The sequence below is a fragment of the Python bivittatus genome, unplaced genomic scaffold, assembly GCF_059951505.1.
Source record: "Python bivittatus isolate LINGU-HERP-01145 unplaced genomic scaffold, Pbiv_v1 ctg000050_np1212, whole genome shotgun sequence".
Lineage (NCBI taxonomy): Eukaryota > Metazoa > Chordata > Lepidosauria > Squamata > Pythonidae > Python > Python bivittatus.
Genome location: NW_028277033.1, coordinates 6808349 through 6824031, shown reverse-complemented (window position 1 = coordinate 6824031; position 15683 = coordinate 6808349). Strand labels below are relative to the sequence as shown.

At 40.0% G+C, this 15683-nt stretch overlaps 1 protein-coding gene across 1 annotated transcript in view; it reads right to left on the bottom strand.

Moving 5' to 3' along the window:
- The window catches only part of SH2D4B (SH2 domain containing 4B), an 81232-nt gene that overhangs the window by 23837 nt on the left and 41712 nt on the right, over positions 1-15683 (bottom strand). Inside the window, exons 5-6 of the mRNA XM_088130187.1 lie at positions 10127-10337; positions 4432-4559 (exon numbers count right to left, since the gene is read on the bottom strand). Coding sequence (XP_087986313.1) covers positions 4432-4559; positions 10127-10337 — 339 coding nt within the window. The remainder of the gene's footprint in view (positions 1-4431; positions 4560-10126; positions 10338-15683) is intronic.

Sequence of the window (15683 nt, the reverse complement as noted above, 5' to 3'; positions counted from 1 at the left end):
GTGTTGCCTATCCCTATTTAAATTTTGAAAATTTACTTTAAATATTTAACATCATTTAAAAACTGAAATTTCTCTTCAAATTCCACAGGTACACATCTGTTTCGGGCCCATTGCATCAGTGATGTTCATACTGCTGGACATCCTTAATGTTCCTGTTGAATTCTCAGCAATGCTTGAGAGAGTGTCAAGCTCACAGGGAGACTTAAAGCTTCTAAGCAATTATTTTCATTGCTCACTGCCCTTTTCCTTTCTACTAGGAGATGGAAAACCTATGAGAGGGGAGTTTTTCAAGAAAAGGGCAGTCAATGGAAATTATCATATCGCAAATCAGATGATGTTGGGTCCATGTACTCTAGGGTTGATCCCATGCCTACCTAGAAATTCCAGAAGCTGCATCTGGTATCTTTTGCATGCAAAGCTGGCCCTGTATCTCAGGAACACACCAAGAAAAAAAGGTAGAAATGTTCTACCACTCTCTGGCTATAAATGACCTTGCCAACATTTTTATCCTCTGGGGACCAGTGGGATTTAACAGTCAGTTCCATAATACCCAGCAGCTTTTTTACAAAGGAGGAACTGCCATTGGAAATCCTCTATTAACTTCAGTAGGTTTGGGGTCAATCAGCTTCTAATCAGAGGACTTGTTAATTCCAATTTGTGTTGCAAGAATGCACACAGAGCTCTTTACAGTTACTTCAGTCACTGTGGTTAATTTCTTTTTTGTCAGCGGCCAAGAGTCCTCGTATGATTGCAGAGGGATATAAATGTGATAAATACGTAAACAAATCAACAAGCAAGCAGACCTGACCACTACACGGAGCTAGGGGTAGAAGAATTATCCATTTTACTTTCTTCCACATTCAAACTTTTGGATGTCATTCCCCCCCCCCCCGTCTTTTTTTTTAATAAAGAAATATGCTGATTTTGTTAAACCTTGACCAAACGGAAAACATCTTCTATCCCCCAGAGAAGCTATCATTAAAGAAAGGATCTTGGATGCATTAAATCAAGAGCCTAATCATATGACATGGGATTTTTCACTAGTCAAATGAATTGATAAGATTCTTGATGCTTCATCAATGTGGCTTTCAATTTATATTAGAGTTGTGCAAACTGAGTCTAATTTGGATGTTCATAATCATTCAGAAAATCTTTCTTTTTTGCTCGGGAGGCCCAGATCATGTGGAGTGAATCTCTGTATTGAATTTAATTCATTTCTGGACCACTAAAACACTTGTACAAAAACCCTCCTATTAGATCTTTGGACAATGTTGATTCAATTCATTCAATCAATGTGATGCTCCTAAACAATTTGAAAAATATTTATATCAAGTGTGGCCAATATGGACAACAACATCTCTGCAAATGACTATGGACATTTTCAAGGTCCCATTGCCTGATGAGAAGATAGTCTTCTGTTGCTTTAACCACGATATTACATGAAAAGCTTACACTGAATTGGAAAATCATCATGAACTGAGTGAATGGTACCCCAAGTCAGAAACATGCTTCTAGTTCATAAACTTTCCAACTTGTGCGAGCCAACCCCTCTCTACATCTACACTAACATCATACGCAGTCCTCTTTGGCTTTTCCTTTTTGAATCACTAATCACTATCCAAAAAAGCAATTTCATCCTTGGTCTTAGTGCATAAGCACCTGACTCTGAGTTAAACACAAACCAAAGATGTTTGTCGTATTGTAGGAGGTTAGCAAAACCTATTTTCACATTAGCAATTAGATCGTCAGTATGAATTATTCAGGATCCTAGCTCTCTTATTTCATGGTAATAGCAAAGCTGGTGGTTTTATATATATATATTTCCCTTCCTTTCTCCTTGCCATATGCCCCAGCTCGCATTACCTCACTTGGATATTCTGCTTGCTTCCTCTGGGAGGCACAGCTCTGAAACATTTATCAAGTTGGCTGATAATGTCTTGATTCCCTTTTTGTCAGCTACAACAGCTCTAGAATAACAGTCCATTCAGAAGGATGGACAGACATAAACAGTTATTCAAAATTAAAGTGAAGCAACACACTGCTTGAAGAATGCAATTATTTCTGAGGAAGGAGGAGGGGGAAACGATCTAGGAAATTGCTTCTTTTTATATAATTGAAGATGGGACCTTGAAAATGGCCATAGTCATTTGCAGACAGCATTGTGAGCTACTAAAATTTCAATATTATGGGAAAATATCCTATTGCCACACAACGTGGCTATGAGTGTGTGCTGAACTTTCAGATTTGGTCCTAATTGACTAGCCATGTGGCAGCATTGCACCAAGCTTAGCTGACTGGGAGAAGCTAAGCATAATGAGACCTCATTAGTATTTGAATGGTAGAATGCCACCAAGGAAGCCCAGAACTGTAGGCTATACTATACTGGTAAATTGAGAAACATCCCCAAAGAAGGCAGTGGTAAACCATTTCCATAGTGTGTACAAGAAAACTGATGGTTTTATTCATGTAGACACCGGGAGTTAATTTCAACTCAATTGAACAGGTTTCTGTTCTTTTCTTGCCAGCGTCCTGCAAGTTTTCTCCTTCCCACTTTGATTTTTCTTCCTTTGATCAACCTTCCCTGGAATCTGACTGGGCATGCTATGTGGTCTTATTCACAAGCGTTCCAGATGGTATCCCTGCATCATTTTTGACAAATCTCATGGGTTGTCACAACCAATAAGATTAAATTTCCGTATTAGCAAACATGACTGAGGACCCAATGAAGTGGAGGGAGGAAAAATGGTCTTAAACAGAAACTTAATTAAAGCTCTTCTTGATTTACCTTACACATTTCTGAAGTAACTCATTCTCATGGCATTCAAGTTATTCTGATGTTTATCCTGGCATACCCAACTCTTAAGTCCATATCACAAAGTAGGGAGAAACACATTTTAGTCCCATCCAGTTTAATTTCCTTCAATAAATGTTTATCCCTTGCCACAGACTAGATATTACCTACTCTGTTTCTGCCAGTATTTGTACATCTTAACATTACTCCAATTTCCATTCTTTAGAAAATGTTCTACCAAGATATAGAAATTAATCTACTTGATATAGGATTTTTTTTGTCATTTATATATGACTTGCAACCATTCACTGCACTTTCCCCGTCAAACACAACTCTTTGGGTCTTTGATACATTAATTTTCAGATCCGTACTCCTCTTGCTATCATTCCCTGCAAATCAGCAATCATCATACTGTATATACACAAAAGTACACATATACTTCTAACATCAACACAAGAACTGCTTGTACATTCATCCCTAAGTACTAAACGGTTAAAGTACATTTGAACAAGCATCTAGGATTCTGAAAGAATTTGTGATATAGTCACATATTTTTTTTATCCAACATCCAGATTTCTCCAACTCAGTGAACAGTGCTTATCATTAGAAACTTATTAGTAATTCAAGGCAACAGTGAGGTGAGACTGCATGAAATCGTATTTAAGGCATCTTTTAAATAGCTTGGTATGCTGCAAGATTGTTTTTCCTTATATCCCTGCAGATTAAGCTTGAGATTCTCTGTTCCAGAAATTGATGCCTATCAGAAAGGCTATTTTCTCAGATTGGTATCTTGTTGTGAAATTTCTTCCCTCTTTTACATATGATATCTCTGATCAGATGTGGATTGTTCTTCTCCAAGATCCTTCTCTCCCCCCACATCCTTTCCTCCCCCCACCCACCCCCCACAATTAAATTTGCTCCAAGTCATTTATTTTTAAGTGCCTGATATTAAACACAACCACCACCAATTCTCTAGTTCTGCTCTGGTGAGATGCAAATTATTAATAGAGTTGCCACCTGGGAAAAGCTTTTAGGAGTGTTTGAGTACCTGAATGGGTCAGATTTTTTCAAAGTATTTTCAACCCTATTTCCTCTTTTTGATTAAATGTAGTTTGAGCACTCTGTGCCACTGTCAATATATTTCCAGATTATCTAGTTTTATTTCTCAGTGGAAATTTTTATACTAGACAATATATGTTACTATATTTTTAAACTATAGTTTATTGTTTCATGCTGTAAACTACTTAGAGAATAAAGTTATCTGGCCACTTTTTACAAAGACAGTAAAGAAGTCAATATACAGGTAAGTAAATATGAACCTGTGCAGTCTGAAGAAATTCAGCTCAGTCATAGATTTTCCACCATGATTCCTGTCCTTTAGCTACCAGGTTACTCCAGCTAATAAATGCTGTATGTGTGAAGCTGATGATACACCTTTTGGAGATATATCAGCTTCATATCATCTTTATAAAAAGGGAATACAAAAAGACAGTTCTTATAGACTTATGCTGAGCACATTTCAAATCCACAAACCCTTCAGGAAAAAAGGTATATCTAGAAATTCAGCATCAGCCAGAGTTTCTTGAAAGGGCAGGTGGGGGACCTTCAAACTTAAGAATGCCAATAAAGATCATTTTTACCATGGAACCAAGGTGCAACAGCATTAGAATTCCTTTCCAAACCGGCACGCCGTGGAAGTTGTTCCTCTTTGAACCACTGAATTATGACTTCTCTGGACGAAGGCCTCCGGGGCCATTCCCACGCTTTGCTGTATTAAATTAAAAAGAAATGGAGGTTAAGACCATGAAGGGAGGAGCTGCCTGAAAAAGGAATTGCACTACAGTTACAAAATAAGAGGGACTTAAAAAAAAGTTAGACAAGCAATTTGTTGTTCTGTTCACAGAAGGTGACAATAATACTTTCCACCTTCTGTAAGCAAAATGAAGCTATAATTGGGTATTAAATCTAGACTTGAGGTAAGTCAGGAGTGGCAAGGTCACCTGGAGAAAGTTTTTTGAGCATTTCTAATAAGTCGATTCTGCTATTATTCTCATACCACTGCTTTTAAAACACAAGGGTTGACTGACACATATGAAAGTTATTGTAAGAAGGCTGTTTAAGGATGGAGTCCCTGTGACAAGCAAGTCTTGCCTGATGGGCAGTAAGAAAACAATAGCATCTGAAAAGAAAACTCTCTCTTACAGCAGTGGGTAGCAATTATGTCCTAAGTTATCTTATATGCATACACACAACTAAGATGACCCTCTTACACAGCAGGGTATGGTCAAAACAGTCAAAATGGTGATCCCAACCATGTGATTGAAACTCCACCTGTTTTTCATATGCATTGTGTGAAGCTTCAGTCTTGCCATCATGGGTCTTATCTTTTTTTTTTTAACCACACCTTGCAGACACCGCTGGGGCCCAGTTATCATAAGTTTCTGTTAATGTAGCCTTACAATAAAGTAGAGTTAGCTCATCTGGTCATGTTTCCTGTCTGATCTACCTGGGAAGGCTGACATCAATCTTGCAAGTCTCAAAGTACAATTCTCTCACAGTGTCCTTTACCCCCGAGAAGTTAGGGAGGGCCTCTTCTGAGCCTTTTGCTCCAGCCACTATGCAGTGTGGGCTATGCTCCCTCTTATCAGACCATTCCCTAGGCAGCATCTCTTTTTCCCATCTCCCAAGATCATTCCCACATACCATTACAGGAGGAGATTGTTCCAAAAAATAGGTACCACCATGCCTCCTAGGTTTCATCAAACACACAGAGAAGGAACTCAAAGCATGCCCACCCTATTAGAGGGTGTGGAATGAGTGGAAGAACTGAGGAAAGATGGTTCAAATAACCCAGTCCTGTTCATGTAGGGCTTTATAGGTGTTACCACACCGGAATTGCACTAGAAGCTTATAGGGAGTTCTGAAAGGTCACCTCAATCAAAACCTCAAAAAAATGCCTCTTCAAAGATATACACAGTCTGCCCAATGCTCTTTATTTACTTGATAGATAAGGCCCAGTTTTAACAAGCCTAGTCAGCAGATACTGGTTTAAGACCTTTCTTTAAAACAGCAGCTAAGACATTTCCACGTATTTCAGGGAAGTAATATAATGAAATGATGCAAAGATTCACTGTCTCCAGTATGGAGTAGAGTAAAATATTAAATATTTGATAATCTTCAGTTAAATCAAGGAGAAAATCTATTCCTATATAGACATGTAATAAAACTGGCTCTATGATCCAGTGGCCATCAAATTAACTGCAATAGTTATGACATTATTGAAACGAAACTTCATTCCTTAGCTACTTGTGTCAGTATGCAAAGAGAGTCATCATAGAGCCAGAATTATTAACAGTGCTACCAGTTTGAATAAGCACAGGGTAACTGGCATAGTCTTTTAGGGAAATTTTTGAGGATTGATAATTAAGAAAGCATTCACGTCTAACTGTTATTGCTGAATTCTGTATTAAATAGTACCACAATAGAAGGTTTAGAACTTGTTGTTCTCTTCTATTCAATAGCCCTTCAAAGGTATCAGTAAATTGATGACTTTATTTCAGAGAAACCACAGTTATGACTTGCAGTTCACCAAAATAATGAGAATATTGCTTCCATAAGAAAATGTACAGAAATCAATTTTTTCAGGGTTCATCCGCAACTGGAATATCAAGGAGTTTTAGAGTCAAGATTCTGCCCAAGCTAAACAGAAAAGAACTCTTCCTTCCTTCCTTCCTTCCTTCCTTCCTTCCTTCCTTCCTTCCTTCCTTCCTTCCTTCCTTCCTTCCTTCCTTCCTCCCTCCCTCCCTCCCTCCCTCCCTCCCTCCCTCCCTTCCTTCCTTCCTTCCTTCCTTCCTTCCTTCCTTCCTTCCTTCCCTCCTCTTTTCCCTACTGGGCTATCAGACTTTATAAGAGCAAATGTTGACAATCATGAGTCCCGACAGTAAAAAACAAAATACAAGTGAATTGAAAGAGACATGGTCTCATTTGGTATAACTTATGGGTGGCTCTGTATTAAACAACGACAACAACAAAGAAGCACATTCTCTCACTAGCTTCTTCATGACCTTAAGACTAATTAATAAAATCATACAGTGCATGAAAGCTCAGGAGGAGCTACTGATAAAGCTTCCTTTTCCTCCATCTGTTATATATTTTCCACTGTTGGAAATGCACAGAACTGAGTACATAGGAGAAAAATCAATAAAAATTCATAGAAAATACTAGTTTGTTCTCCCCTCAAAAAACAAAACGAAATTCTCACAAGTAGAGTTGAGAATTAATTGGGGAAGAAATCCTTTGCCAAAATCATCATCCTCATCATTTAATTAAAGCTCTAAATTCTGCTTCACTCATCAGGAATACCTAGCATTTTAACCAATATAAGTGGCATGAAAGGCCTGATTTTGAGGACACACCTTCTACTGACTTGGATCATTTCTCCATCTGATCCATTTATGGCTTAGACCACAGTGAGCTTCAATTATTCATCTCTTGCCTCCAAGCCTTTTCTCTTAATGTGAGTTTTTCAGAAATAGCCTCCAATGAGGCTCCGACTAACTTTATCACCTTTTCATAAAACGCCCTCTCTACTAAAGATATCAAATTTGCGGAAACACACATTATTGTTCTGGGCAACCATATGGATACTGTTTGCCACTGCATTATTTCTGGCTTTATTTTGTTGCATTTTTCAGTCAATTTTCCAATCCTGAAATTCCCTGCTGACATTCCACCCAAATAATAACAGCCAGGTCCGATCATCCTTAAAATTCTCTAGCCACGTCCCATCTGGTTACGAACCAGGGAATACCCACATTAGCTTTTAAGCCCAGACGAAGTTCAGCTTGTACATATTTAATATTACTGCACTAAAAGCATTTTAAACATGTGTTCAAGTGATTATCAGGACTCACTACATTTAAAATCGATTCTGACATCTCTTTCATCCCTGATTCAGTGGGTGGGATGGGTCTGAAAGTGAAAGGTTGGAAGGAGAGAAGGACTCGTGATATCTCAGTCTCTGTTACTTTCATAATCTCTTGCATGAAGTGGTAAGTTATTCATGCTAAAAGCTCTGCGCTGTATTTCCTTCCGTATATCAGAAAGACAACCATATTGAAGTTTGGTAACACAGACTTAGAGGTGGATCTTCTTTCCATTCATACATCTACTTGAGACAGCTGTAATACTAATACTGATTTCTCTCCCCACCCACCCCATTTTTCCTCCCCACCTTCAGTTTTTTCCCACTGGCTCCTTTGATGATCTTCTTTTTGCTATCCGCATGGAAGTATCAGCAGCTCTTAATATGTGTTTCCCCAAATCTGAGCTCTTTAACAGGAAAGGCATTTTATGAAAAGCTGATAAAATTACAGAAAATACTGCAAGCAAAATGGAGAAGCAAATTAAATAGGAATGTAAAAGAGATATGATAAATATGACAGGCTAGAGAAGCCTTCTCAGTTCTAATTCTGTCCACTGTAACTTAGGAAAACTGATGGGTCGAATACTTTGATTCTGCACTAGTTCTTATGGGAAGTAATCCATTAAGAAATGCTGGTGGGAAAACCCTTTTGCTGTTACACAGAGAGGTCTGGCAGGTACTAATAGTATTGCTGGGAATATACCATGTCCCCAGGCACTTGGGATGTTTCAATTTAGAAAAGAAGCAGCCTGGAGGGAGGTAAGAGATGTTTGAAATTAAGAGTGGTGTGGAGAGACTGAGTTACAGGGAAATAATAACACTCTCTAAATAACACATCCAAGAGAATAACTGCTGAAAGAGACAGAGAGCAAGACTACAAGAAAGTGAAAGGTAGGGAAGCATTCCTGCAGTATATTGTGGTGGGCCGGAGCAAAAACTCTTTTAAATGGATTAGGAAAGTACCTTGAAAACAGGTTTGTCACTTAGCTTAGCAGAGAATTAATCTGTGGAGGTTACCCTCTCCTTATGAACTTCCTTGCAAGTTTATTTTATGGAAAAATAAAAAAGCTGAGAAATCCAGTAAGTTAGCAACCTTTCAGAACAAACCCTCCTTCAGGTCCAGCTCAACTCAAGCCTACATCCAGGTGGGTTTCCTAACCACACTAGGGAAGGGGTTTGACTTTGCCTTCTTCTGTATTCTTAAGTGTTAGGCTTTGAATACCCACGCCCCATCTCTCTTTTTGCCTTCACTTCCTAATAGGGATCCTTTGAAAATTCACAGAACGATCTAAATTGTCTTTTCCCATCTGAAGTGCATCTTTGAATTTAGTTATCCTTCTGTTTTTGCCTTTTCATCATGTTCCAGTTCTTGGCTTGCAAATGCGTACTCTTGAAAGTAACATGCCTATTTTTAAATAAGATCCAAACTATTGATGGAAGTGGACAGAATCGACTTTTAAATCTATGCATTCAGAAGGAAACAGACTGGAAATAGATGGATGGCCCACCTCCTTCTTCCTCAGCTCCCCATTTTTAATAAAGCAACTCGTTTCTTGCAGTGGCCATCACAGAATTTGGCTATGGGGCTATCTCTTTTTCTTTTAAATCTCAAGTCAAAATTGACCTGTTCTGTGTCCCATCCATTATTAAACAGAAGTAAACGTACATTTTTTTCACTGCCTTTTTTCACCCTTCACTGTCCACACTATTGGCTGTCCAGCATCCTGCTCTAACAATCTATACATCTATTTTAAACTGTTTGGATTCCAAATATGTCATTGATTGTATTATGGCAGTGTTGTCCAAACTTGGGCACTTTAAGATGAGTGGACTTCAACTCCCAGAATTCCCCAGCTAGCATGGCTGGCTGGGGAATTCTGGGAGTTGAAGTCCACTCATCTTAAAGTGCCCAAGTTTGGACAACACTGTATTATGGCATAGAGTATCTCTCCACATAAAGCTATCCAACAATATGCAAACAAAGCTTAATATGCTGCTAGGTATATCTGTCCATTGAAATTTAACAATTGGAGTCCATTGGCACAAGAGTACTACCTCTCCTCCTTCTAGCCCCAACTCCCTGGAGTAGTTTTAGCTGGGATCCTCCATAGCTGTTAGGATCACAACCAAGGAGTACAGTGGCAGATTGCATGTCCCATACTCCCATTTTTTAACCTCTCACTTCACTCACCTATCCCTGATTGTTGGCCATCCAGCACCCATTTGGAAACTGTCAATAAGAGGAGCTTCCCAGTTGTTCTACTGCTTAAGAGCTCTTCCAATTAGGACAGCTCTCCTACTATTCAGCCCAAATCATCTTTTATTTGGAAACCATTCAAGATAACCTTGCTGAATATAATATGGAAATCAACTCTACATTTTACATTTCTTCGTGGGAAAAACAAACAAACCTGATTGGTGTCTCCACATTCAAGGATGGAATGGTACAAGAGTTGGCCAGGTTGGTTTCTGGCTCGATATTCAGACCAGCTGCCTGGAACAGGTTGCTTAGGCCAGCCACTTTTCCTTTACGGATGAGCCGCAAGGATTGCCGCCGATACTCATCACGAGCTTGGCGAGCCTTATGGCTCCTTTCTTCATCTGCAGCTTTGGAACGACGTACTGCAGGCAGGCAGGCAGGAAGAAAGGAGAGAATCATAAATGTCTTTGCATTAGCTACCGTAATGGTCTGTGAGAATAACCTTGGAAGACAGGAGGAGGAGGAGCTGCAGCCTAGGAAACAGTCAGAGAAGAGATATTTCAGACTTCTGGGTGAAAAAATGGTGAAGTAACACGCCTTCACATCATAGAGACAATGCTCAGCTGGAGAATGGTGGCTGGGCAGTGAGCCAGGATCTGCAGACCTTTTCTGGACAAGGAGAAGCTGTGAGATCACACATCTGTGTTCTGGAAGGCAGCTCCTTCTGAGTAAACCCACAGGATCCAGAGGGACCCTGCAGGGGACTTCCAGGTACAGCACCGGGAGCCGAGGAAGCCTCAAGCGGAGCCTGCTTAAAGGACACTGAGTTCACCCACTCCACTTTCTAGAGCATGTTAGAGTGGGAACTTTTTTAAAGTTATGGAGATCTTCAGACCAGCAGAGCAGACAAAAGATATCTCAGCCCACAGAAGCAATGGGGGCATGGGAAGTGTTTCAGGAGAGTTTTCTGGGACGTAAAGGTGAGGAAAGGAAGAACTGCGTTCAGGCTTGCAAGATTCTGTTACTGTAAGCTTACAGTAAAGGTAGTGTTAGCACTCATGGTTTGAGTTTCCTGCTTGGACCGCCTCAAAGATCCAGCATCTACATATGCAAAAACCCGCTTGGTAGCACTGCTCACTGGCCTTGCCCGGGCTTGGTAACTAAGCAGGGTTGGGCCTCCTTAGTATTTGGATGGGAAACCCCAGGGTCGTAAGCTAGACAGGGAGGTCAAAAGCATCCTGGATGCCGGGGCAAACCACTGACAGAAGATGGCCAATAAAACTGCATCAGTGTGACTCCAGCTGATCTTGACAGAAACTTCACTTGTTTTATATACATGCTGAGCTACCACATTAAGATTTGTCAAGGCAATCATGTTTCCCCAAAGTAAGGTCCAGCCAAAAAGCCACTGAGTCAGGCACCAGATGAGATGGAAGTCAAACCTCCCACAACGGAGCTAAAGCATCAGTTTCAATGCACAATGGCCAATGGTCCTGACACTGTTCAAACATACAGTAGCTGATTTTGAGCTCTATTGCAAAGACATCCCCACAGAACTGATGGTTAATAATTGTGAGTGTAAAGGAAAGTAATCAAGGAGGGCGCCAATTGCAGAATAAAATGAAAGTGCTTTGCAGAATGCTCCCCCCCCCCTTAATGAAATGAGTTGCATCTTTTCTTTTATGAATTAAGATCTCTTTTTTTTCAGGCTGGATCATCTTTATTCCAGATCTTTCTACAGGCAGCCTGTATGTTGCCCACACTATAATATCTGAAGAGGATTCACGAGTCCAAATGTCTTCCTTGGCAGAAGAACTATTGCTCATCCTAAACTTCTTCTCTTGCTTTCTGGAAAATAGAAAAATGGATGAATTCTGTGTACTTCATTTTTGCTCCTTAATGTCCACAACAAAGTACTACATTAAAAAAGAGTACACAAACATTTTATTACTCTATTTCTATATAACAACAAATCTTATGAGCTGCTTTGATGTGATATCCAATTGCATTTTTTTAAAATAAAAACAGAAATGAATTCCTGCTCTTGGGGCCGAATTTGAGAAAAATCGCATCATTTGGGACAGATTAGAAGATATTTATATGTTACGGCTTCATTTACTATTTTGAAGAGCTGTGAGTCACAGGGATATATATCATAAAGCGGTCCTATGAATATGCATTTCCTTTTTTTTTTTAATTATTTCCTCCAGCTGCTTGCTTGTTAATACTCTTTGGTCTGTAGCTAATTGGGAATGAGTTGCAACAAATAATCAAGATTCAAATTGTTCTTGACTGCCAATATTCCATCGTATGTTTCTCTTCAGCCATAAAACAAAATCTGACTCTTGAAAAATCTCAAATATGAGATTATCAATGAAAACCTAAGCAGCACATGGCTAATACTGATTATGCACAAAGAGTTCGTGTCTGTGCTGATGAGTATTCACATTGATAGCCCCACTTTTCATCTAAGAGCTCAAAGCAGCTTCCTTGGGTGTCTTCTCTAACTCTTCTTTGCACAACAACCCTGAGAGGTAGGTTGGGTTGGAAAAAAAAAATGACTGGATCAAAAGAACCCCCTGAGTTCCACTGAGATATGAACCTGGTAAGCAGATTATGAGCCCTCTCTTGGTCTCTCTTCCTTCTTCTCTCTCTCATATACACACACTTTAATGTGAACATTTCCAGTGAAGACAAAGGAGATTCCAGCTGAAGAAGCCATGTTATAGCCTTGCCTTAGTGTCCACCTGCAGGGCTTCCTTATTCTCCATAGAAATGTCGGAGAGGCAGCAGTGATGCTGTTCACTGACATCATGGAAAGTAAAGACATATAACTGGGAAATAAAAAAGGAGTATGGAGTAATCAGTTATAAAAGGTGAAGCCCAATCTGGTGTAGCAATGTAATGGTTCTGTTCTCAGATGTTTCAGCTTGTTTTCAAAGAATGGCCCTACTGTATCCAAGATCATCTATCAAGGCAGTCTGGGAACCAAGGAGACTTTCCGAAGCAGTTCCATGAGTAGAGTGGGGAACTGGAGTCTTAATAAGCATAGCAAATGTCTTAAGCACTTGCTTAAATGAGGAATGGGAATAATTGCAACATACTTTGTGGAGGGCCTCATGAAGAATTCCTTTAGTCTTCTGAAGCTCAGACTCTTCAAGTTAGAGAGTGGGGCCCAGGAGCTCCATTTGCTGGAGGAGAAGAAACCTATCAAGAGGTTATTTCAATCCTTGCTTTCATGTGAATCTTCTGTGTAGATGGATCACCTTCTGTTCTGTCTGTGTTCAACATCTGTTAGCCTGGGTCAGGATTTAGTCATGCTTTATGTTGATATATTGAAATCCAAGGGGCTTAGATCAGCCATGCCTTATTTTTCCTTACTGATTTCAGCGAGTCTAGAATAAACATGAGTGAATCTTGATTCAATCCATTATTTCTTATACATGTTTTGATATTCATGTATCAGAAGAAAGAAAAGGGTAGGAAGCTCAAGATGGAAAAGGAAAATGAGCTTCTAATGGATGGAGAACTTGGACCCTTACTCTGAGATTTAAACTCAGAAGAGATCAGAACCTTTAAAATGTTGATTAAAACCTTGACACTCCCTGTAACAATCCTCCATATATTTGTGGTGTAAATATGGGATAATTAAAGTTCCCCTTGATATAACTGAGGATCAATTTAAGCACTTCTTCACCAAACAGCACGTTCAATAGGGATGTGGGAACCAGTGGGTTATCATGGTTAAGGTGTTACACCACGGGTCTCTCCCCACTGCTGAGTGAGAGTGTTTTCCACCTATCCTTGAGTCACCAGAAAAGAAGTGCCAGCCTGAAAGGCAGATTCCTATCCAGCCCTACTGCCTTTCTTTCAATGCAGGGCAGTCACCTGACCTCCCTCCAAGATAATGCGCAAGAAAGAAGATGTCCTAGGATGGTGCCAGAATAAAGAGTACAACCAAAGACGATATGATCCTCTCTCACTTCTGGACTGAGGATGAGTTTCAGGCAACGTCATAGAGGCATGGCAGGCAAAAAAATAGTGACAGGACATGTTGGTGCCACCATGATGTGCAAGTGGGGAAAAACTCTAGGACAGGAGAGAGTCAAGTTCAAATCCTTCAACAGCCCAACTGCATAAAGCATAACAGGAAAAGCAGTAAAATAACCAAGTTCTATAAACTATGAAGCGCCAGTGCTTCCTCAGACTTTAGTCCATCTGGCCCACATGTAATCTGCAAACTCTAGAAAAAAGCTTTGCCACATTCAGAGAAATAGATGGGTTCTTATTGGAGAATAGCCTTTTTAAGTCAATCAAGTCTGAGCACTGAGGATAATTTGTTAATAGCAAGTATATGGATGGAGGCCAGTATCCCTGTTGAGGTGACATTAAAGGAGGATGTGAGCTATTGATTCAGTGGCACCCTCACTGTAGTGGCAGAATCTGTCTACATATGGAATTTTCCTGAACTTCCCTCCAGTGACCAATTTTGTATCGTCCTCCTCCTCCTCATCATCATCAACCCCATCATCATCTCCTAACTTTTTTTTTTACAATTCAAAGTGAGTACATAATGTTCCCACCTCCCAATTTCCCACAACACCCTGTGAGGTAGTCTGGACTGAGAGAGAGTGTCCGGCCCAAAGTCACCCGAGTGACCATCATGACCAAGGAAGGACTAGAGCACACAGTCTCCCAGTCCATCAGCTTAACCAGAAGACCAAACAGTCTCCCTTTAGGAATTTCTTGCATTTAAGAAGTGAGCCAGCTTTAATCCCCCCCCCACCAAAAAAACCAAAAAAGCCTATTTGCAAATTATATCTTTTGAGCAGGGAACCTGTTCATTTTGGTTTTCCATGCCCAATACGCATTGACTAAACATAAATTTGGTTTTTTGCAATCCCAGCATCAATGTCACCTCACTGAGAAGTAAGATCGAGTTCAGCTGCATTAAGGAGACCCTTCCCTAGCTATGGAGGCTCACTAGAAAACTTTGAGCTAATTATTCTCTCTCAGCAGTATCTACCCCAAAAGGTTGTGGAGAAGGAGAGGATAATGTGCATGTGGCTTTGAGCGCCTGGAAGAAAAGTTGGATATAAATATAACCAACACAGTATAAGGCTGCTGCTGCCGATAGACCTTTTTAATAGAGAATATAAGGATGTTAAGAGGTTTATTCCTGTTGGTTTGCATGATTGTTTAGAAGAAACAAACTGGCTGAAGTTAAACAGCACAAGAAATATTTATAAAGTTATAAATAGTCCAGGGGAAGAGGGAATATTTTCTCCCTTCCCAAACCCTCAAGTTTGATTTGCTTTGTTTAAAAAGGGGGCTAGACTAATTCATGGAAGGAGCTCTTTCTGTGGTTATTAGTCATGGCAGCTAAATTGAATTTCCACACACAACAGCAGAATGCAATTCCCCTGCCGTCGAGATCCTGAGTCCAGCAAGAAGGAAAAGCCACCAAAGTCATCATGCCTCCTTGGGCAAGACAAAGGGATCCAACTGGGCCCCTCTCCAAGTGCTGGACTAGATAGATCTTAGTTTGCCTGGTGATGCGGTTCTTGGATGGAAATTCAGAGGAGAGCTGGATTTGAAAAATGTTGATTATTTTTTTTTTTTTTAAAAGAGGATTAAAGGGTTTATCTCAATTACCTACAAGAAAACAGTGTTATTAGTTGCTCGGCTCAGCAAAAAGGACCACAGTAGTGAATTAAGCGGAACACTGAAATTAGTAACGCTTCGCCTATTGACTTGGCAGTATGTAG